General features: G+C 38.5%; 1 protein-coding gene across 5 annotated transcripts in view; it reads right to left on the bottom strand.

The window, feature by feature from the left end:
• The window catches only part of LOC126175841 (6-phosphofructo-2-kinase/fructose-2,6-bisphosphatase 2), a 363,291-nt gene that overhangs the window by 30,040 nt on the left and 308,162 nt on the right, over positions 1-25,089 (bottom strand). For all 5 annotated transcript variants that reach the window (XM_049922842.1, XM_049922846.1, XM_049922845.1 and 2 more), the window contains 3 exons: positions 17,984-18,109; positions 4,423-4,583; positions 2,102-2,236 (listed from right to left, as the gene is read on the bottom strand). In XM_049922842.1, the coding sequence (XP_049778799.1) occupies positions 2,102-2,236; positions 4,423-4,583; positions 17,984-18,109 (422 nt within the window). The remainder of the gene's footprint in view (positions 1-2,101; positions 2,237-4,422; positions 4,584-17,983; positions 18,110-25,089) is intronic.

Raw genomic sequence — 25,089 nt, forward strand, 5'->3', positions numbered from 1 at the left:
AATTTGTGGCAGAAGCGACCCGTGGTTACCAGCAAGTCTTTATGGAGTAAAGATGTAATGGTGATTTAAAAAAAAAAAAAAAAAAAAAAAAAAAAAAAAAAAGCCTTGTAATATTCAGTCACTGACAGGCTTGATGGTCTTGTGGTAAAGCATGTACCTGAAAACCGAGAGGTTGTGGAATCGAATTCCAGTTGGACAATGGAAATATTCTGTCTGCCTTTAATCTAACATTCGCCTCTCATCGATGTTAGGAGTCACCCGTGATTTGGATTCCATGTTAAACTGTAGGTAACCTTTCCCTTGTCGGATAACTAGGATACGTCAGGGACATGGAAGTCATGAGATTGGCATCCAATTGAAATACTTGCATACAGCCATTGAGCCCCACACAGTTAAAGTGCTACTGTAAATGATTCATTCTTTCAGAGCTCTATATTTTCCAAAGTATTACATTTGTAAGTACAATGGAAGCATGAATAGAACCATAAACTCACCAAGTTTGCATTTTGTACTCCACAAATGTTCTATGAGTGCCCCTCTAGTCACACGATACACCTCTGTCATAGTCAAGTTCATCCCATACATTATGTAGCAACATCCTCTCCATGGTCTTTACAGTAACATTGATTTTTTGTCTACTGTTCCAGTGTTCTGACATTGACATATGTGAATAAAGTCCTTAATGTGGCCCAAAAGAAAAAAAATTCTTGGAATGACTAGTCAGTCATTTTCTGCAACCTATCAAAGCAATCCATACTTGGCATAGTCTTCCCATAGAAGGGATATGGCCCATACAGCTTCATCTGTGACAGTGCACAGAAAACATTGACCTTTCATGAATTTCGTTCATTCACCATGATTTCATAAGGATTTTCAGTGACTTACACACTCACACTGTGGCTGTTAACTTCTCCAGATAAATAGAAGGTTGCTCAGTTGCTGAGTATCACCTTATAGGTGAAATGTTCTATTTTTTTTTGTTTTGTTTCCATTTTGTCAAGGCACTGACACACAAAGCCAGTTGGTGGACACAATGCAAATTCAGCAACTTTACAGTTCTATTCCATGCATCAATCATATTTGTACTTATAATCTTTTGGGAAAAAGAAATTAGAAATGAATGACTCATTTATAGTAATCCTGTATTATCAAAACAAAACACACAAACTATACATATTTACTTATGCAAAGTTACTGTGATGTGATTACCATCACTGTCAGAACAGCTCAGCATAGCTGTGATGTTCTTTGACATTCAGTTAACCCATACATGAACTGCATCTCAACCAACTCTTCATTGGTAAACCTATCCATACTTCTGTGCTTCGCTGTTACCATACAACTAACACTGTGTGAAAAACATACCTGAGAGAGAACCGAGTGTATTGAATTCAAGCTTCAAGGCAGAGAGTAAAGTGGGCATTACTGTTGTCGATGACAAGTACTATGAATGGATGGATCAAGTTTGTTGTCAATAAGACACACAGAACATTCCAACAACATTTGTATTGTTGTGCAGATATTTTTAGTGCGATACACAAAGATAAAGGGGGATAAAGGGGGAAAAGAAAGCAAACAAAATGCAATCACTTTATAATAAACTAACAGACACCATGGAACCCTTATATCAAAATATTCAGAATGTATTCCTGGACAACCTTCAAAATGTTGTTGGTGTGTTTAGGTTCATGCTGTATAATAAAGAAGTAGGTAATGCTAACAGCAACATCTATTGAATAACATTTAACATTCAGCTTTCAGAAATTACATTTTCATTAACAGTTCAAGAGAGGAGGACTGAAGAAAAAGATATAACTGAAGAAAGTTTCTCCAAGATTTGGAGAGGAAAGGCAGGAAAAAGCTATAACAATATAATTAATATTTGAAAATAAACATGTAGAGAAAGAAAGAAGGTGCTCGTGAGAAAATGACTGAGTTTGAAGAATTTAATTTATCACGAGATACCACAAACTGAGAGCTAGTACATTGATAAAATAAATGGTTTTTTAAAGTCCTCAAACTTAATATTTCAAACTAAGTCAATGACACATAGTGATCATATATACCCTTTACATAAAACAAAGAATACTTTTATACATACCATTATATTTTGCTCTATTATCTGTGGATCATCACACACAGATTCCACAAAGAATAATTTGAAACCCATCTTATTTACAACTATTTCATGTATCATTCTTCGACGGTCAGCTGTGGAATTTGTTGCATCAAATACCTGAAACAAGTATTTTATTCACAACCAGTTTCTACAACGTAAATAGCTAATAAGTGACATTTAAATTTTAGGCTTTTTTCTTTTGATACCACTTTGATACACAATTAATTGTGAGGAAAATAAAAATCTATAAGACATTTTTCTTCAACATATTTTGAATTGAGAGGTAGAAATAATTAGACCTCTCTCAGTGTGTGTTAAACATACGTTCACAATTGTAGTAAAGTAACACATGATATACTAAACCTTTATAATCAAAATTATACAGACAACTGAAGATCATAGACTACTTGGTGATGAGGAAGAAATTCTCAGAAATGAATATTTCGGGCAGCATAAGCTCCTGCTAATGTTTCTGCAGTGATGTCCCAACCTCACAAAACAATACACTCTCATCTGTGGTTTGTCCACAGGGCAGTTTATCACTGTTTATTGTTCTTGACTGAGTGCTTAAGATGGAACAAAACTTGTTCAGGAACTCTTAGATATAAATTTATTGTAATACTCACAAAACTGAATGAATGTACAAAGAAAAGTTGTGCAGCAGGTATCATTATAACAAGTAGTCAATTAGAAACTTCTAACAAACTGGGTGACTCAAGTCACAGAAATATGTCCAGAGTCTTTAAAAAAATTATTTGCACAGTAAAGCTTGAGAAGATAGCATCAAATATTGTAGAAGAAGACTGATCAATAAACACAGTGTGAAGAGTACTAGTGGGACAGCACTTACACTCCCATCATAAACAACATGTGCAAGTGAGCTGTGAGTTCAGTTCGGTCAATTGATTATCCACCACAGAACTTCAATGCCAAACTAATTACAGTTTGTACCATCCATGAATTGGGACTATTTCAACTATGATAGTGTTTTCAACTGCTGCAACAGCCTTTTCTGGAGCGGTAAAAATCGATATGCCTCACTCACCTCTAATCATCAGCAAATGATCTTCATCGACTTGTGGCACAGAATTGTACAATATCAACTAATAGGACCTTATTTGCTGCTGCCCCATTTTAACAGTGCATGTAACATCATGTTCATTTAAGATGTGCTCCCACAGTTGGTGGAGACACTAAATCTTGTTGTACATGAGAGCCTGTGGTATCAGTGTGACAATGGATCATTCCAATTCAATATTAATGCTAACGAGCACCTCTCAGCAACAGAGAAGCTCATCACTGAATTTGAAGAGAATGTTCTATTCCATGCCCAGTATTATTGCCACATCTCACACCCACAGATTTCCTCCTACGGGGTAACCTGAAGCAGCTGGTATTACGAAATCCCAGTAGAAACTGAAGATGAACTCACAGGCAGGATTTTTCCTTCTATTCCATTGATCAACGGACAATGATAATGTTTATGTAGTGAGATGACACATTATGTGCTACTGTAATGTGTGTGTTCTGACTGGCAGCCATCCCTTTAATACTCGTAGCTGCAGTAATCTCAGGTTTTTGCTACAAGATGTATATACATGTATTTATTTCTGAACATTAGTTCATTGTCTTGCAGGTCATGGTTTAGAATTCTCCACCTCCTGTATAATTTTGAGCCTAAAAGTTTGGGTCACACTGAGTGAAACAGCAACAACAACAACAACAACAACAACAACAGCAAAACATCTATTAGAAGAATTACATATTTAATCAGGCCAGAATGTGGCACACTGGAAGTAGACAATTTATCTAGGTAAAAAAAAATGCAACCAGACACGTTTTTGGATTTTAGATATGATATATTGTACCATCATCTAATTTTCAAGCCACTGCTTGCTCATCATCAGATGGAGGTGTTGCAGGAACATCATATTGTGGACCAATCGTAGCTAGGCTCTGCGGTGATGGGACTGGTGAAAATCACTGCAGCATCTAACTGCTCTTAGCTCACATTATAATGTTCCTGTAACACCTCCACTGATGATGAGCCTGCAGTGGCTCAAAAGCTGGTTGCATATTTATACCCAGAAAAATTGACCATTTAAGTCACAGTTGCAGTTTGTATCCATAATGGATATCCTGAAATGACACTGGAAATAATTTATGAAAGTATTTTTAGGTATATGTGCCTTCAAAAACATACTGAATTATTGTTTTGTAATAACTATAACTTGAGAAATGTGATTACATGTTTTTATACAAGCAAAGGCAGTTAATAAATCAATAATTGTGAAACAGCTCACCGCCACTTCTCCACCACACTCCAGCCAGGAGCACACATCTTGCAATGCGTCAATTGCACATTGTGTGCGTATGGCCATTGCCTCTTTATTGTCTGGTCTAAAGAATTCATGACTCTTGTAGGCTGTCGTTGCATGACGACGATATTCTCCTAAATTGAAAACTGTGGAAAAGGTAAGTAATTGGTCACTCTGACATGTAGAGCAAAGACTTACTTGTATACTGTAAAGTGATGATGAAGGCTTTAATTAACATCTAAATCAGACTAAAGTAAATACTTTCTACATTCTATAAATATTTACTGGTAGGGGCCTTAGGAGTTGTTAAGACTGTGAAATTTAGCCTGTTACAAAACAACTAACTCACAACAACAGATCAAAATCTAAAAATAAATAAATAAGTAATAATAACTTTAATGCTATAGACATTGGAACAATGTACGAATAATGACCCTATGATTTACAGCAAGACTTTACATAGTCAATCATTACCTACCGAAACCCAGTAATGTCTAATAAAAGACTAAAGCAAATTTATCTCACCTCTGTGATACTGTTATGGGAATTCTAGTTGAGATTACTGCTCAGTTTGTAGATGATGTAGGGTCATTCATTAAAGAGATTTTTACTCAATAAACAATTTAGAGTTGATTGACAAAGACAGTTTTTAAAGTTGTTTCCTTGAGAGTTATACCCTTGACCCAGTGCATGTATCAGTCCTGGAAGATTTATGGATTCCATTTCCTACACTCAACATGGCCTCCAGTTTCTTCAAAATATTCTTTTATGATGAAAAGACATACAGTAGAAATTCCATTTAGGATAAGAGGGACAAAACAAGGCATATGGACACAAGTAGGACAGAAGTGTGTGTGGGATACAGAACAATCCACTGTTATTACTGGAAAAATATTTCTTAACACGGTCACTAACATAGGGCTGTGCATTACAGATGCAGTATCCATCAGAGTATTGCCACTGGACATTTTTATGCAAGATCTTCAAAACCAACTATGGTAACTTTTATACCTGGCTTTGGTGGAGATCTTCCAGTCGATAAATCATTCCATATAAGATGGCAAAAAATCAGCAGTACCATCCCTACAGCCAAAATAGCCTTTTCAATGCCCTCCATCAGTCCTACCTGATGCCAATCCAATATGGCGCAGCAATACTCCAGATGGACAAGCATAGTGTAGGCAGTCTCCTTAGTAGACCTGTTGCATCTTTTAATTGTTCTGCCAATACATCACAGTCTTGTTTATCTGTCTTCACAAATTATCTATGTGATCACTCCAGTTTAAGTTATTTGTAATTGTAATCCCTAAGTCTTAAGTTGAATTCACTGCCCTTAGGTTTGTGTGATTCATTGTGTAACTGAAATTTGGCTGTTTCTCTTCAGTATTCATGTGGATGACTTCATATTTGTTATTATTTAGAGTTAGTTACAACGTATGAGTGGCCAAGTAAGTGGTCCCGACAGTCAGGATACAAGTTACTTTGGAATAAGGCTGGGCATCTCGGACATATTCTGAGTCGTGGTCACCTTTGTGCTCATACGGCAAAGACTACCAATCCACCGGTTAGTCCCTCAACCGTTAGGGGTAAAACTCAATGGGACTCGGGGCAAGTAAGGTTAGAAACCTGCTTCCCCGGTACTTTAAATATGATGCTGGCAGCAATCAGAGCAAAATGCTTTGGACCTTTGGAGGTGATGGAGTTCCACCTCTAACTGACAAACCAGGGACTACTAAGATATGACTTGGCAAACAAATGGTAATGAGATGGGGAGCTATTAATATAAATGGGGGCTACTCTGGGAAGAAGGTAGAGCTGGCAGAGGCTGCAAGAAAGATGGGGCCGGACGTTTTAGCTGTTAGTGACATTCGGGTAAGGGGTGAGAAAGAAGAGGAAGTGGGAGAATACAAGGTCTACCTGTCAGGAGTCAAAGCAGGAACAGCACAATGGGGTGTAGGGCTTTACATCAGGAAAGAAATGGAACCCAGTGTAGTTGCAGTAAGGTATGTAAACGAAGGACCGATGTGGATAGATTCGACAGTGTCTAGCAAGAAAATTAGGATTGTGTCAGTATATTCGCATTGTGAAGGGACAGATCAAGATAAGATGGATAGTTTTTATGAGGCACTCAGTGATGTAGTTGCTAGAGTAAAGGACAAGGACAGTGTTCTGCTCATGGGTGATTTTAATGCCAGGATTGGAAATCGAACAGAAGGGTGTGGAAAGGTTATGGGTAAATTTGGAGAGGATATGGAGGCCAACAGGAACGGGAAACAACTCTTGGATTTCTGTGCCAGTATGGGCTTAGTAATCACAAACTCCTTTTTTAAACATAAGAACATTCACCGGTATACTTGGGAAGGCAGGGGAACCATATCTGTCATGGACTATATAATAACAGATCAGGAATTCAGGAAGGCTGTGAGGTACACACGTGTATTCAGGGGATTCTTTGATGACACTGATCATTATTTAATCTGCAGTGAAATTGGGATTGTGAGGCCAAAAGTGTAGGAGGTCAGGTCCATATGTAGGAGGATAAGAGTGGAGAAACTTCAGGATAAGGAAATCAGGCTCAAGTACATAACAGCGATCTCAGAAAGGTACAAGTTAGTTGAATGTAGTCAATTACAGTCATTGGAAAAGGAATGGACAAGGTACAGGGACACAGTACTAGAAGTGGCTAAAGAATCTCTTGGAACAGTAGTGTGTAAAAGTAGGATGAAGCAAACAGCTTGGTGGAATGACACAGTCAAGGCAGCCTGTAAAAGGAAAACGAAGGCGTATCAAAAATGGCTACATACTAGAACTCAGGTAGACAGAGAAAGTTATGTTGAAGAAAGAAATAAAGCCAAACAGATAATTGCAGCATCCAAGAAGAAATCTTGGGAAGACTTTGGAGACTATGGGTCAAGCTGCTGGAAAACCATTCTGGAGTGTAATTAGCAGTCTTCGAAAGGGAGGTAAGAAGGGAATGACAAGTATTTTGGATAGGTCAGGAAAACTGCTGGTGAATCCTGTGGATGCCTTGGGCAGATGGAGGGAATATTTTGAAGAGTTGCTCAATGTAGGTGAAAATACGATCAGCAATGTTTCAGATTTCGAGGTAGAACGGGATAGGAATGATTATGGAAATAGGATCACATTTGAGGAAGTGGAGAAAATGGTCAATAAATTGCAGTGCAATAAAGCAGCTGGGGTGGATGAAATGAAGTCGGAACTCATCAAATACAGTGGAATGTCAGGTCTTAAATGGCTACACAGGATAATTGAAATGGCCTGGGAGTCGGGACAGGTTCCATCAGACTGGACAAAAGCAGTAATCACACCAATCTTTAAACATGGAAACAGAAAAGATTGTAATAACTACAGAGGTATCTCTTTAATCAGCGTTGTGGGTAAAATCTTCTCAGGTATTGTTGAAAGGAAAGTGCGAGTATTAGTTGAGGACCAATTGGATGAAAATCAGTGTGGGTTTAGGCCTCTTAGAGGATGTCAGGACCAGATCTTTAGCTTATGGCAAATAATGGAGAAGTGTTATGAGTGGAACAGGGAATTGTATCTATGCTTTATAGATCTAGAAAGGGCATATGACCAGGTTCCTAGGAGGAAGTTATTGTCTGTTCTACGAGATTATGGAATAGGAGGCAAACTTCTGCAAGCAATTAAAGGTCTTTACATGGATAGTCAGGCAGCAGTTAGAGTTGACGGTAAATTAAGTTCATGGTTCAGTGTAGTTTCAGGGATAAGACAAGGCTGCAACCTGTCTCCACTGTTGCTCATATTATTTATGGATCATATGTTGAAAACAATAGACTGGCTGGGTGAGATCAAGATATGTGAACACAAATAAGCAGTCTTGCATATGCGGATGACTTAGTTGTGATGGCAGATTCGTTTGAAAGTTTGTAAAGTAATATTTCAGAGCTAGATCAGAAATGTAAGGACTACGGTATGAAGATTAGCATCTCCAAAATGAAAGTAATGTCAGAGGGAAAGAAATATAAACGGATTGAGTGCCAATTAGGAGGAACAAAGAACAGGTGGATGGTTTCAAGTACTTAGGATGCATATTCTCACAGGATGGCAACATAGTGAAAGAACTGGAAGCGAGGTGTAGCAAAGCTAATGCAGTGAGCGCTCAGCTACGATCTACTCTCTTCTGCAAGAAGGAAGTCAGTACCAAGACTGAGTTATCTGTGCACCATTCAATCTTTCGACCAACTTTGTTATACGGGAGCGAAAGCTGGGTGGATTCAGGTTACCTTATCAACAAGGTTGAGGTTACGGATATGAAAGTAGCTAGGATGATTGCAGGTACTAGTAGATGGGAACAATGGCAGGAGGGTGTCCACAATGAGGAAATCAAAGAAAAACTGGGCATGAACTCGATAGATGTAGCAGTCAGGACAAACAGGCTTAGATGGTGGGGTCATGCTACACACATGGGAGAAGCAAGGTTACCCAAGAGACTCATGGGTTCAGCAGTAGAGGGTAGGAGGAGTCTGGAAACACAGTTTTTCCCTTCTCAACTTTGTGAGTGAAATGACAAATGCCTTCACTGAAGAAATGGCATACACAACATTAAGAAGCCAATTTAAGAGAGACACATTTCAATTGAGAAATTAAAAGATGATAGGTGGCAAATATTTGAAACAAGCAAAATTAAGACAGATTTTGCAAAATGACTTGTTCCACGTGCAGAAACAAAAGTTTTGGTATTCAGCACAGGACAATTCCACTCTGAAGGGGCCACTGTCTCAGTTGACTGTCACCTGCCCACCTGCACCTTAGAATATTCTCATTGCTACCTTCTTCCTATATAGCATGGATGGCACTGCAGTCTTCACACTCCAAAGGTGCATGGAAATTTCTTCATAATCACAGGTGTGTGGCTGTATAAAATCCATTAAATTATATTGGAAGAAGCAAATGAGGAACAAAAAGATCATTAAAAAGTGTGTCTGAGAGCACTACAGGACCACTAGCTATTCCAACTGCACAGTAAAGAGAATAAAGGGGAAAATGTAGCTACAACTACTTTGCCATACTTCACTAATCACGGAAGACGCAGAAGAAGGGGAAGAAAATACATTGAGGTAATAGTGACACTGACTAGCTGTCAGGGAAAGCACACAAAGTTTCCATAACACTTATTCCTTATTTTACATTGTCAGTATCACTGTACGTGACATTGTACACCATGCTTCACTTTTCACCCCCTTTTTTTTTGTTTCATTAAATTTTCTTCTGGTAGTGGGTGGTTGGATTTGTTTTGCTTCAGTTGATCTTTTGTTTTTGTGACTATTTCTTGTTTGAATGAGAAACTATTGACTCTGAATCTCTATAGCTACACCTCCCCTAACTCATGGTAGACATTATCCACAACTTAGCCCACACCACTAATGTTGTCCATTCTCTACTGTGCCATCTACACAGGTAAAGGCCACATTATTTTATGTGCTCTATAATATCACAATCCACACTACAACCTGTTGAAGAAAGAAGCACACTGAAGAAAACTAGTATCCACACCACCCTAGATCAAGATAGATGTAAGAATCTTTCCTGATAAATACAATGGAAATGCAGAAAGGACCAATTACACTTCATTAATGGTGTCTGTGATAGACAGATCATCATCATATAGACAGTCAAGTACTTGATTTCTTCAAGAAACTCAACAATATCACCAGTAAATTTAATCCTCGTGCACGAGTGATAGACGAAGAGAATGGCAACCCTATTGGAGACAAAGAAGATGCTTACTGCACTGACCCATACTAGCTGTACAAAGAACAAAAACGAGATGTCTCAGGTAGGAGCCCAACAAATTACTTCCAAGCCCCCAGCAGGTTGCAGATATTGTTCTGTCCACACGCTAAGATTTGTCTGCACAAATTTCTGAGTCGATATCTGTGCGTGCAATAAATCGTCACAAATCTTGTGCGTCACACGACAGTTTCAATCTATGACCTATCATCCGTCTGGGAAGGAACTTGCAGCGCCAAGAAGCTACTCTCTCATAAAGAATATTTTATACTCAGTCTAGGATACTTATTTGTAATGAAGGGACTTTCTTCTGTGATCAATGTCGCAACCTGACTGAAAAAAGAACAAGAAAAAGGACAAGTTGGTTAATTGGTTGGTTGGGGCAGGGCAGTGGGGCAAGCAGCTAGGCCATCGGTCCCATTGGATTAGGGAAGGATGCAGAAGGAAGTCAGCCACGCCCTTTCAAAGGAACCATCCTGGCATTTGCCTGAAGCGATTTAGGGAAATCACATAAAACCTAAAGCAGGATGGCTGGACACAGGTTTGAACCGTCATCCTCCCGAATGCAAATCCAGCGTGCTAACCGCAGTGCTGCCTCACTCAGTGGAAGACGCTGTTGCAAGGTGGAAACACTGCTAAGAGAAGTTGTATTCTGGCTTTAACAACAGTACAGGAAGTCCAAGAGTTGAACTACTTTCGTTGTAATGTACAATTTTACACAGCAAAATAGACAACACAATTCAACATGTGAAGAGCTTTAAATCCCTTGGCTCAGACAGCATATCTGGTGAGCAGATCAGCAAAATGGAGCAAAAAGATGTTGATATGCTGCATTCAATATGTAGAAGATGAAGGGAAATTGGGAAAGATTGGCTGAAGTCTCTCTTCATCGCACAACACAATAAAGGGACAATCAGAAACTGCTTCATCTGGTGCTCTCATAACCCACAAAAGCAAAATTTTGCTTTACTTCATGAACCAGCAATTGAAGCCATTCATTTAGCCTCAAGTATCCACAGAACAAGCAGGTTTTGTTGAAGGAAAAGGAACTCATGAAGAGATTTTCAATGTATGAAAAATAATGAAGAAATCATGAGAGTTCTGTGTTTCTGTCTTTACCTGCTTCTTTGAGTATAGGAATGCCTTTGACTGTGTTGTCTGGGAAAATTTGTGGCAGATACTTGCAGAGTTTGGTGTCCCACCACAATTGCCAGCAGTGATCAGAGGTCTATACAATAATGACCTCACAGCTGTGATGTAAGTAATGACCCATCTGATTTCTTAAGTGCATCAAAAGTTGTAACAGAGCATTAGACTCTATCCCCCCCCCCCCCCCCTCCCTTCAACTGCTGAACATGTCATTAGGAAAGCTCTTGATGGTTGGACTATAGACATCACAACTAGTGGAAGAACTATTAACAACCTCTGATTTGCTGATGACACTATGCTTTTATAGCCAGCGACAGTAAAGGATCTTTTTCTATCATATGGACTGGACCTCAGTCTCAACAAGTCCAAACTCATGATAATTGATGGACGAGCAGAAGTCAGCTCACAGGTTGATTAAAGAAGCTGAAAGTTATACATTCTTTCATCTATCTAGGGTCAACCATCTACAACACAGGAAGCTGTGAAGGTGAGATAAGAAGACAGGTCACACTAGGATGAGTGGCTATGAAGAATCTCACCAGGATCTGCCAGAACAGAGTGATAACGAATACCACAAAGGTCCGGCTTGTTGAAACACTTATGTTTCCCATCTTCTTTCATGGTTGCCACACATGAACCCTTAAGACCAAAGGTAAGCAGTGTATTGATGCATTTGAGCTTCAGTGCTGGTACAGGCTGTTATGCTTAAATGGACTGAAAGAAGAACAAATGTGTGTGTTATTGAACAGTTCAATATCTCCAGGCACCTGACTTGCCGTGTCAACCAAAAAAGTCTCCAGTTCTTTGACCATATTTGGAGAAGAGATTGAGAAAATATAGAAAAAATAATGATGGAAGGAAATATCGAAAGCAAGAGACCAAGGGGAAGAGCAGTGTGCAGGTGGACAGATCAGATCAGGAACACCTCTGATCTCCCCCTTCAACAGGTTCTAAGAGAAGCTTTATTTTATTTTATTTAATGGTATCAGAAGCATCTTACAAAAGAGAAGCTGGAAACCATCCAGGATGGAGACAGTTGGTTCACAGAGTCACAATGCTCAGCAATGAGCATGACAACTTGTGGTGATGATGATGAGGATAGCTCTAAATTAAACAGTCAATGAAAAACACATGTCAGCTGCTGTGATGTGGAGCACTAGTTAATAACAAATACAAATTGTAGAGTGAGGGTAATAAGGAGTGATCTGGAGGAAAAAAAACATTAATATGATAACAATGACAAGTAAAAAGTGAACAAACAGAAAAAAAAGAGGGGTGAAACAATCAGAAAAGAGCAGTAAAATGTCAAATTTGGGAGGAGTTTATTAATACTGCCATCTTTTAGATTATAAAAGCAAAGTTCCTCACACAAATGGGATAATGTAGTCAACACCACTTTTGATCATAAAGCCGCTGCTGAAATTAGTAGTGAATTTGCTAGAAGATCCTCCATTAGAACAGATCCAAGTACCACTCCAACTGTACATTTCCTGGGAGTCGGAGAGGGTGAAGGAGGGTGGAAGTGCTTGATACATCTCATAATGCTAAACTCTGAAGACCAACAATATATGGACATAATGTCATCTGCACTCAGGAACTGAGTACATGTAATATGAAAGTGGGTCATCTTAGTGCCCAAGACCATGGCTTCACTTTAGTCAGTTTTCATGGTATCTTTTCAGTCATCACAGAACACATGAATCTCAGAACAACCAAGAATGTGTCCTTTTATGACTTTTGACAAGAATCAGCATACATAATTCAGAACTTCTCATAGAACCCCACAAGCTATAAAAATAGTCTCCTCGAACAATGAAATACAAAATGTAGTAAGTGTTAAGTTTTTGAGACTACAGATAGATCATAACTTCAATTGAAAACCCACTGTCTATAATTAATGAAGCATCTTATCCTCTACATGTCCCATCCAAATGACACCACTGGCAGAAGATGACAAGAATCGGCTGGTCCCAGTTGCTCTGCATGTGCTAGAACGCCTCTTCATCTCTGAATAACTAGTGCAACCTAAATCCATTTGAATCAACTTACTTGGCTCTCTCTAAAATTTTTACCTCCACCCCCCCCCCCCCCCACCACTATCCTTCAATACTAAATTGGTGATCCCCTGATGTTTCATAATGTGTCCTATCAACCAATTCCCTCTTCTAGTCAGGTTGTGCCACAAATTTCTTTTCTTCTCCGTTCTATTCCATACCTTCTCATTAGTTACATAATGTATCCATCTAATCTTCAGCTTCCTTCTACAGCACCACATTTCAGAATCTTCTATTTTATTCTTGTCTAAACTGTTTATTACCCATGTTTCACCTCCATGCATGGCTACCCTCCAGACGAATACCTTCAGAAAAGACTTCCTAAAACTTAAATCTGTATTTGATGTCAACAAGTTTCTCTTCTTCAAACACACACACACACACACACACACACACACACACACACACACACACACACACACACACACACACCTCAAGCAAGCGCACCTCATGCACACATAACCACAATGTCCAGCAGCTGGAACTGGTACAGCTGCTGAAGGTTGCAGTCATTTGTGCGTGAGGTGTGCTTGCTTCTGGGAATATATTCATGCTTGGTGCAAGCACACCTCATGCACAAATGACTGCAACCTCCAGCAGTTGTACCAATTCTAGCTGCCAGACAATATTCATTCCCACAAGCAAGCACACCTCACGCACAAATGATTGCAAACTCCAGCAGCTGTACCAGTTCCAGCAGTGAGACATTGTGGTTATGTGTGCATGAGGTGTGCTTGCTTGAGGTTATGATTTGTGTGTGTGTGTGTGTTTCTTTTACTGATGAAGGCTGTGGCTGAAAGCTTATGTGTAAGTGTCTTTTATGTCCATTATAATTATCCGGGCTGTTATGCCGTGGTCGGTTGATGAACCGACCACGGCATAACAGCCCGGATAATTATAATGGACATGATATTTCCGGCCGTGAAAGTTTACATTTTAGTATAAGTGTCTTTTAATTATGCCTGTCTGCAACTTCATGTGCCACCTTTACAGTAAGCAGCAATCTATCTTTTCCTTACATTGCTGATATTCCAACTTGGAGTTTCCATTCTTTGATATTGCCCTCAAGTTCATCTACCTTGCATGGGAACTCTATATACTCCTTCAGCCTTTCAGCTTCCTCTTCTTTGCTTAGGGCTGGTTTTGCATCTGAGCTCTTCATATTCATACAGCTTCTTCTCTTTTCTCCAAAGGCCTCTTTAATTTTACTGAAAACAGTATCTATCTTTCCCTAGTGAGATATGCTTCTAAATCCTTACATTTGTCCTTTAGCCATTCCTGCTTAGCAATTTTACACTTCCTGTCTATCTCACTTTTTTAGACATTTGCATTCCCTTTCACCTCCTTCATTTGCCACATTTTTATATTTTCTTCTTTCATCATTTAAATTCAACATATTCTGTGTTATCCACAGATTTCTACTAGGTCTTGTCTTCCTACCCATTTGATCCTCTGCTGTCTTCACTATTTCATCTCTCAGACCTAACCATTCATCTTTTACTGTATACCTTTCTTCTGTTCTAGTCAATCATTGCCTAATGCTCCCTCTGAAACTTTTACCACCCTATGGTTCTTTCAACTTATCCAGGTTCCAGCCCCTTAATTTCCTACCTTCAGTTTTAATCTACAGTTCATAACCAATAAATTGTGGCCAGACTCCACATCTGCCCCTGGAAATGTCTTACAATATAAATCTGGTTCCGAAATCTTCGTCGTAACATTATACAGTCAATCTGAAACCTTCCAGTGTCTCCAGGTTTCTTTCACATATATAACCTTCTTTCATGATTCTTAAACCCGTGTGCCATGATTAAATTATACTCTATGCAAAATCCTAACAGGCGGCTTCCGCTTTCCCACAGTCCACATTCACCTACAATTTTACCTTCTCTTTCTTTTCTACTAACGAATTTAAGTCCCTCATCAGAATTAAGTTTTCGCCATCCTTAACTATCTGACTGCTATCCTTAACTATCTCATCCAGCACCGGCTGCTGTGTAAGAGCACAAGAGCATGTGAACACCCTAACTTTCAACACCTTGTGGATTTATTGGTTATTTCTCTTTGAATGCTGTTAACATAAGACAGATGCTGCAATCTGAAAGACGGCACTTAAATCTACCATGCTGCTGCTTGTCTAGACTCCATGAAACTTGGCATCATGGTCGTGCCCGTTTTAAGGAGCTTTTGCGCATGTGCAACTCACGTGACGTAACTGCCTTACAGATCAAACACATGCAGATTTGATAAACAATATGCATGACTCACGATGTGCACAGCTAGCCCTTGCCATTCAAATAGAAGTTTACATCAGTTCCACAGTGTGGCAGAATTTAATCCCAATTTGCTCGGCATAAATCCTGCTAGATGATAGCACGTTCCTCAGATATGCTAATTCCTCACTATTTAGTAAAATTAGATCGGACATCAGTATGTGTTAAAGTTGTACTGACAGTAAACCTATTTTGTGGGTTAGTCAATGAGTTATAGAATATTAAGTTATGAATTTCATCATACAGTAATCAACTTGAGGTGATGAGGATCGTAAGGGTCTAAAGCACATCACTGTCAATTGTGAGATTGTAGCATTTATTCATGCTTCTGCTATCTGTTGATCTTATGGTAGGTCCGGTTTATCTGTGCTGTAGGCCCACAATGTATACATGAAAATTCACAAAAAACTGTATCACTAGTTTCTCTGATATTCACTTAAATGTGGAATTGACAGTGGTGTGCTTTAGAACCTTATGAATCTCGGAGCCTCATTTGTATTCTAGTCAAGTGACCATGTTGCCAGACATTAGTGCTTGAGTTTAATCATTTCCACAAATGGCAGTTCGTGTTTGGAGTTGGTTGTTTACTGTGCAAAACTTGGCTTTCGTGTGAAGTGTAGACATGAATTATGTTGAATCTATTTCAAATGCTAACACAAAAATAAAGCTGTGAGGAGACATCGTGAGTCATGCTTGGGTAGCAAAAAGCAAAGGCCCTGAGTTCGAGTCTCTGTCCGGCACACAGCTTTAACCTGCCAGGATGTTTTTTCATTTGAGCACACATTCTACTGCAGAGGGAAAATCTCATACTGGGAACAGAAAAGTAAATTACCAGAAAAAGTTAGCCGCAAAGGAAGTAAGACTCCGGAACAGATCCTTTGATTGAGACAGTGACGAAATCAAATAAGCGTGACTACAAGCGAACATTTAACAAGGGAATTGTACAGCTAGCACAAGTTTTTGTGTAGGTGCAGCGGAAGCAAATCAGTGAACTAATACATCTGTTAGGGATCTTGTACATTTGTACAAAAAAATGGAAAAGCGCGAAAACTCCCACTTACACAAAAATGTGAAACAAGGAGTTGCAAAAGTTTACACATAATTTCGTTATTCCCAGAACTGTACTTAATTATGTACAGAACAATAAAATTCCATAAAAAATTCTTTCTTTTGCCAGATAAGTTATGCATATTATTATTATTATTATTATTATTATTATTATTATTAATTATTATTATATCACAGTTGTTGTTATTACTGGCAGTGGCTGTAGTTGCATAAACTTGTTGATAAGCATAATTGTTGTACAGCAGATGTTACTAATTCCACACTCCCAAATTTATCTGAATCTAAAAATTTGTGAACCCAGAATGTATACTCACAAGCCACCACTGATCTCATTATATATTTCTTCAATGTCTTCATCATCTGCGGAGACAGTTGGCATATAAATTTGTACTACTGTGTTCATAGTAGCTTACCCACTAGCCTATTTTCTTTTTCATTATTATACCTACTCCTGCATCATCCTGTTTGATTTTGTATTAGTAATCCTGTATTCACCTCCATAGAAGTCCTGCCCTGCCAGCCACTGAACTTCGTTAATTCCCACTCTAACTTCAACCTACCTATTTCGCTTTTTAAATTTTCTAACCTATTATAGGTGATTTAAAAGTGAAAAACTATTTTGCATATTTCTATTCACTAATGAGTTATAGAACAATTTTTTGAGGAACTTATACTGACAGCAATAGCATTTTCAGAAGTGTGTTGTAAGAATTGTATCACATGTTAATTCTAGAATATCTTGCAAAGATATCTTGAAAAACTTAGTATTGTTTGGTAGAACATTCTCCATTAGATCAGAGTCAAGTATTTGTACATTTTCTGCCATGTGGACAAGCGAAGGTATTTTAACTACCTTTTGGGAAAAGAATAGTACTAGCAGTGTCAAAGGACATGATGTACACACCTTGCAGACCTTATATTTTACTGTGAATAAATTAATCATATAAATGTCCCTACAATATCCAGAATACTATTTGCTCACTAGCAAATTTTTACTTCTGCTCAACCTCAGTTTGAAACCTGTCTCTTGCTGTTAGCTCTAAGAGCTTTTACAGTGACGAGACAATGTAATCAACACACATTAAATGGGAGTGTCACCAACAACACATTATTTTCAGCAGACATTGTCATTACAGCAATGAAATTTTCTACAAATAAAATCAAATAATCACTGACAGGGAAAATAAATAAGTTTCAAGTTCTTTCAGTTAACTTATTCCTTCAACTTACCTTTAGTGTTGATGCCAATCCAGTTCAGGTATCGTGAAAGCTTTTTGGAGATGTATGTTTTGCCTCTGGCAGGCAGCCCAACCATAGCAATGACATGAGGGCTGTTGACATAGTTGGCACGCTCTCCTAAAACAAAAGAAAACACCCACAGGCATTAAGCCTTGAACTATCTCTCTGGGTTTGTCACAGCACTAAGTGCCAAGAATATAAGTAGCAAGAAGCATTGAAGCAAGACCTTTGAGATGTTCAAGTGGTGCTGAAAAGTTATTCGCCCCCCTCAATTTGTAAATATTTTGAATGTAATCTTGACTCTCAGTCAACAAAACAGGATAACATCTGTAACACATAAATTAAAATAATAATTTGTAAACTTCTCGGAAAATATTACATGGTACCACCACCCTTTAATCTATGATGTACTTACAAAAAAGGGCAAAGGAAGTTTTCTCTGGAGTTAGGAGGAAAAAACAGCTATATTTAAGCCATGGCTATCATATTATAAATAATATGAATTCTAGAGAATTAATGGGAAGTTCACTTAGAATTTTACAAAATTTAACTCTTGAAAATAATTCAGTACTGACAGCCTTCTCTTTCTACATAAAAGATGTTTGCAAGCAACATTTTCACACCACTGAACAAGATGTAATAGTAGAAGAAGAAAAGATAAAGATAATTGAACATGTAAATGATAATACAGACTTAGAAAAGTCAGAATAAAACATACAATTTATGATGCATTGTGTTGTAAATGTGGCTGGAGATCACAGAATGAAGATAAATGTAGAAATAACTAAAATGGTAAGCGTCAGTAAACAAGGAAGTTCTGAAAAAAAAAAAAAAAAGATTGGGATGAAAATCCTTATAACAAGTGAAACATTTTAGGCATTCAGGAGGTATAGTGGTGGGAAGTGGAACATGTATGGAAGAAATAAAAAGCACAATATAGATGGGTAAACAAGATTCTGAAGAGGAGAAAGGTCTGTTGGTAGCAGAAAGAATTTAGGTGGAGCTATGAAAGACATTTGCAAAGTGATATATCTGAAGTGTATTAGACGGCAGTGAACTGAGGACAAACAAAATGAAAGAAGGAAAATACTTGGATGGTTTTAAAATGTGATTGGGAAGAAAAGGGCTTAAAGTTATGTGGATGAATAGAATGAGAAATGAAAATTTACATAAAAAACAGCAAAGATGTGTCTAAAGGAAATGATCAGAACGAGGAACACACCATGGCTGGGTCATTCAGAGAGAGGAAACTGCCTCCTCAAAAGAACCATCAAGGGAAAGACAGCAAGGAATAGAGGGAGAGGAAGAAGAAGGCTTGGAATGCTGCAAGACAAAAAATGCACAATGTTACCAGAAGATTAAAAAAGAAGTATATCAGACAGAGATAGGTGGAGAAAATTCAGTTGATGCCTGCTCTAAGAGAGAAATACCAAAGAAGAAAACTTGCACAACTGTATTGTTCTTAAACTGTTAATTTGTGCAACCAGTGTGTGTTATCAAATAATTTAAATGCCAGGTTAACCACCAATCAGAAGAAATACTGAGTACAGAAGGCGTCCTCTGCCTCTGAGGACACTAGGGATAATGTGATAAAAACATACAGAAAATGGAGTGTTAAAAAGGTTAACATAATGTCTATTGAGAGGTGCAGCAACCACTGGAAATTTATGACTGATGATTTGTTACAGTCATAGTTGCTATATAACACAGTTGAGTAACAGTTCCAGCATTATATACATGCAACTGTGTGAAGTGTACATATTAAAAAGGGAGAGAAGATACAGGACGGTATCTCTATTGGCATCTCACTATAGCTCAAATAAAATAACTTTGTGACTGGCAGATTACAGTTGCTGGCAAGTACCCAGCCACACATGACAAGTCTCTATGTTGCCTACAAAACAGGCAGCACAGTGAACATGTGAGCTTGAGTAAGGATTACTTAATTTTAATCTGTGATTGTTGCTTTTGAAAGATCCAAGTGTTTATTTTAAAACTCCTTTGCCTTGTGATCCATTCTCAAACATTTGTCACATCAGTAGACTGCTTCTTCACCCTTCGTGTTGGGCATCATTTTATGGCACTATTGATTTGGTATCTGGTCTCCCAATCATTAATAGTATTAGTAGCAAAACTTTAAAAGATGTATAAATGAGCAATATATTCAGCATATCTTTGGAACAGGGTTTAATTTCAAAGGGAAAAAGATTACCGTCATGAGGGAGCTGGTGTAGGAGACCTATGATTAATTTGCAAGTAAACTCTCTCAATTGTGATGATATACGTTTTTAAGATTTTAAAGGAAACCAACAGATATAGCAAATCATTTGACTGCACAATCATAACCAGGGCTATCAGCAGTCAGACATATCATTCAGAAATAAAAGATAAAGTAATCTTATCAGTCACGTAACAGTAAGCTTAAATGGCTTGCAATGCTTCACAGAGTGATTTCTGTCACACACTTTCACAATCAGAAAGGAATACCTACAAAAATATGTTGTACAATATTTCACACTTCTGAAACATTTACAAAAACTGACAGTCTGAATCAATATAATGCAAACAGTAAGGTGAGACCAGGGTGTATACGACCCGGGACAACTGGGAGATCCGGGAAAAATCCGGGAATTTTTTCATCCGGGAGAAAACCGGGAAAAACCCGGGAATTGTTTAGAATTCCGGGAATTTTTCATTGTTTTAGTTTTCAGTTAAATTTATGTGATTTTGACTGGTAAGAACCAATATTCTAACAAAAGATATTACTGTATCCCGCTACTGCAGAATAATGCTGCAGCAACAAAACCTGGACAGGAGAAAAAAAGAAAGAAAATAAAACTTAAGTAGCAAAGGAAATGCGCCGTATACAACAACAAAACAGTGCTCATACAATGGTCTGCCAACAGCAAAGTGTGTCAAATGCTTTAGGAGGACTAAGCTATGCTTTGTAACAACAAATTGCCTCCGATGAGCGTGGCGTGACGACTGTTTAAATTAGATTCGTTTGAGTCGTTGCGGGCGGCCTCTTGCGCAAATCCGGGGCTGATGCACAGAGCAGTCTGAGTTGTGGTGGGAAGGTGGGTCGTCTCCACGTCACCTGTGTTTACGTTTAGTGATTTTGTTGTTTTCTCTTCGTTTATTGCTCTCACGTTAAATGATAACAAAACGGATTTTTGTGGCCGGGAGCTATCAAATTAATTAAAATACGTTCGCGTAATTACGGAAGGCTAAAATATGTTATTAGTTTTAGATTTTATTTCCACCTTTTTGACTGTCAAAACATTAATCGACTTACAGAACAATGAAGTTATTTTGGGCGGTTTGCTAAAGAGATTTGGCTTAATAATCTTTTCTGTTGAGGCAGTCAATTTATTTGAAACGAAGTGTTTAATTTCACACTATTGGCTAGTTTCAGCTGTTCGCTGCATTTCAAGTGCACTTATGGCATTATTCCATAATAAAGAACCAAACATGAGATAATACAGTACTGGTACTCCAAGAAAATTTGCATACGAATGTGCATTTTAAGCAGAATTATGCGTTTTAGTATGGGTCACGTAATTCCGACGCTCTTGAAGTACCCTCTGATGTCTTGTTGCTTTTATGACACAATGTAAAATCTTTTAATGTTTTACACGGACGAACATACGGGGTTCCTGTGTCATCGTAGCTGCGCAAGCGCGGTGACGCTTGTTATCTGGCGCTCTCTTGCAGCTGCTGAAACGAACCTGTTTCTAACAGGTCGCGGGAAAATATTGCGAATGGTGGTTTGAAAAGCGTTACATTCAAAGGAGATTCCCTTTTACGTAAGATGAGCTATGTGTGAGAATGTACTATGAATTTCTTAAATTACAAAGCGTTTGACTCTCATTTAAAAATCAACTCTTTGAGGACGACCATTTAGAAGAATTTCGAGCCCAGAAGATCAGACATTTACGTTGTTATTAAAAATTTTACTGGCACATTTGTGTGATGTATCTTAAAGTGTAACAAGCGCAAAAAGGATCAACATTATATGTGGAAGCTTAGCTTCTCTTCCAGCTTATAAATCTTCGAGACCATTATTATAGGTGAATGCTATGTATATTAATTTAAACCATTAACTTTTCTTACTCGTGTGTTCGCGCTACTTAAGAGTGATCTTGCTATTGGCTGACATCAGCTGGCGAGATCACGTGACATGAGCTATGACTGGCTTACAAAAGCACATCGCAATCTCGATTTCAATACTTTGGAAAGTGACATCACAGTCTAACATAAGACTGTGGTGACATGCAGTGTTTGGTGGAATTCGAATTTATACCTTCGTAATATGAAAATATGCAGCGTAGATGTTGCTGCACATCAAAGGTCTTTCAAAACGTGTTTTTCCCCCCTGAGTTACGTTTTCTAAAGTACGGGGAAATTCTACTCCGGTATATAAAACCATTAACATTCAAAGGATTGATGAGTTTTACAGTGCCGGATGAGAGTATTAACACGGAAAAGTGTATTTTCACCCGGGAGAAAGTGTATTTTTAACCGGGAAATCCGGGAAAAATCCGGGAATTTTTTTTCCTTGTCCACGTACACACCCTGTGAGACTGATCACATCCACCCATCCATTTGCTGAATTCCAAGAACCAATTTCAAATGTGAACATATTTTACATCTCTGTCTTTGCAGCTCAAAAATAAAAACGTATACTTGCAAACTCAGTCTTTAATTACCTCAATGCTGGTGGGGTCTTAAATGCTTGTCTTCCTTCCTTACAAACAAACTAACAAGTTCATTCAAGAAATAAATGGCAGAAGTAACTAACAGGTAATAAATCATATTGAGGATGCTTTAAAGGAAGACTGCAGGATAGCTGGTGAAAAATGTATGAATTTTTAACTGATAGTTTGGGAATACAAAACAAAGTAAAACCAAATTCTGCCTGTGTTTTTTTACCAGTCTACTGCTCAGTAAAGCAGATATGAATCACTTTGTCACAGCATAAAAGATCTCAACAACAGCTTCATAGTTCCATTATTTTATCTTCAAATACCACGACTTAGTTCAGGGGAGTGTATCACATTTTGTCTACATAAAACTGGACATGAAACAGGTAATTTTGTACCTTTACGTGAGACAATGTCACAGAGGTAAGGAAACAGAGAGAAACCTCAGAGAAACCATATATTATATTGGAAAGAGGCACTGCCCTGTGATTTTAAACTCGCCAAACTGATTTATTACGTAAAATCGGGATACCAGTACTCTAAGATTATTACATGAACATGTGTTCCATTTCATTGACTGGATTTTATCACCGTCTAGGTTAATGATGTGGATATTGGTGGTGAGTTTCTAAACGTCTCAAATTCAGTTTCTGGCAATTGTGTATTTCCTCTCTTACAGAATTCATAGTCCTTGAAAAATCCCAGAATAAGGGAACAAATCAGTATTTTTTTCTATACAAAATATTGCTTTCTCTGTGACAATGAGGTGAGAATGGACCGTAATAACGGCCACTTTGTCTCCAAACAAATTGTTTCAAACTGGCTATCGAGTGCCCAATATTCGTGCTGTTGTGTGAATTATGCTTCAAAGAACTAAGAGATATCTAAGGGCCACTGAAGGGAATTGTTTCCTGATATGTTCATAATGCAATGGTTCTTCGACCGATGAAAGAGCAACAAGTCACTGAATGTAAACATTTTTCACGTACGATATGCGAGCCCAAAAGCATTACCATGTCTTAACTGTGTGCTGCGCAGCAGGTAGGGCATTGTCGTGAAGCAAAAACACCACCTCTGACAACCTCCTGTGACGCTTCATCTTAAGATCTTCCCTTAACCTCATCCTGACACTATTTTGCAACGTCCTTGGTTTACGGTGTACTATGCAGTGTTCTCCAAGCATGCACAGAAGAAATGTATCCGCAATTTTTAATATGAGTAACTTCAGCTACACATATTGGCTACATATGAGATTTGTGCCAGACCGGGATTCGAACCTGGATTTACAGTTTTACGCGAGTGGTCGCCTTGAATACTTCAACTATCTGAACATGCCTCCTGGACCGACTCAAAAATTGTATTACATGTATAGCAGAGGCAACGACTGTCTCTCCCCGTACAGGAATCACAGCAACTGTAGGACGTGGACACATGGATGACATTTGGAAGTTTGCATCGGTCGGGGAGCAGTGCTCAGACTGCCAAAAAGGTTAAGGCAACCGCCCTCGAAAAGCGGGAAATTCAGGCTCGAGTACCAGTTCCGCACAAATTATCATCTGCTGCCAATAAATTGTGCAGCTGGTCTAATCGTATTTGCGTATTTCTTCTCTTCCTCGCCACAGTTCGGTATTAGGCTCCTCTACGTTATCTGTTAGTACCACACCATCATTTAAAAAATACCTGCGCCACATTGCCAGATGACGGCCCTTTTACCGCGGTGGCGAATCCACTTGCTTTGTTCCTTTATCTCGGGGTCATACTGATATACCAAGCACTCGGCCATGGTGATTAAGCGGACAAAGAAGCCATCTGTAGCATTTCCTCTGCTGCCTCAGTACCACGGGCTTTTTGAATGGACGAGAGAAGTCCTGGAACCTAGCAGACGTCCTTTGTCATGTTCAAAATAGCGTACAAGATCTCGAAAACTGGTCCATGACTTATTTCTCTCTTTTCCCACTAAATATCATCTCGGTTGTGATAACGCGGTCTTTGAGCACCAGGGTCTCACCACTTGTGCGATTCAAGATTATTACCACACCATACACCACTTTTAATCAATGGGCTGCGCTATTTTGTTTCGGCTCTTCTAGAGGTAACGGAGAGTTCAGGGTGTACCAGGAGTACAGACAAATACCAGCAAATAAATAAATAATATATTACGTAACTTAGACAATAAATAAAACTTTATCACCATTCCTCGTACTTTCCGATTAGGGGTCCCGTTCGTACAAGTTAATGCTAACTGGTACGATGCTTCTTTGACGAAAAGATTGCACAGCATTTCCTGTCACAGTTTTGTAATCACAACTTTTCAAGCTGGTTTCCACATAAAGCGGTTGAAATCGGTACCCTTGTAAAAAACTGTTGCGGTCTAGACGTTTGAAAAAGTTTAAT

The sequence above is a fragment of the Schistocerca cancellata genome, chromosome 3 (genome assembly GCF_023864275.1).
Source record: "Schistocerca cancellata isolate TAMUIC-IGC-003103 chromosome 3, iqSchCanc2.1, whole genome shotgun sequence".
Taxonomy (NCBI): Eukaryota; Metazoa; Arthropoda; class Insecta; order Orthoptera; family Acrididae; genus Schistocerca; species Schistocerca cancellata.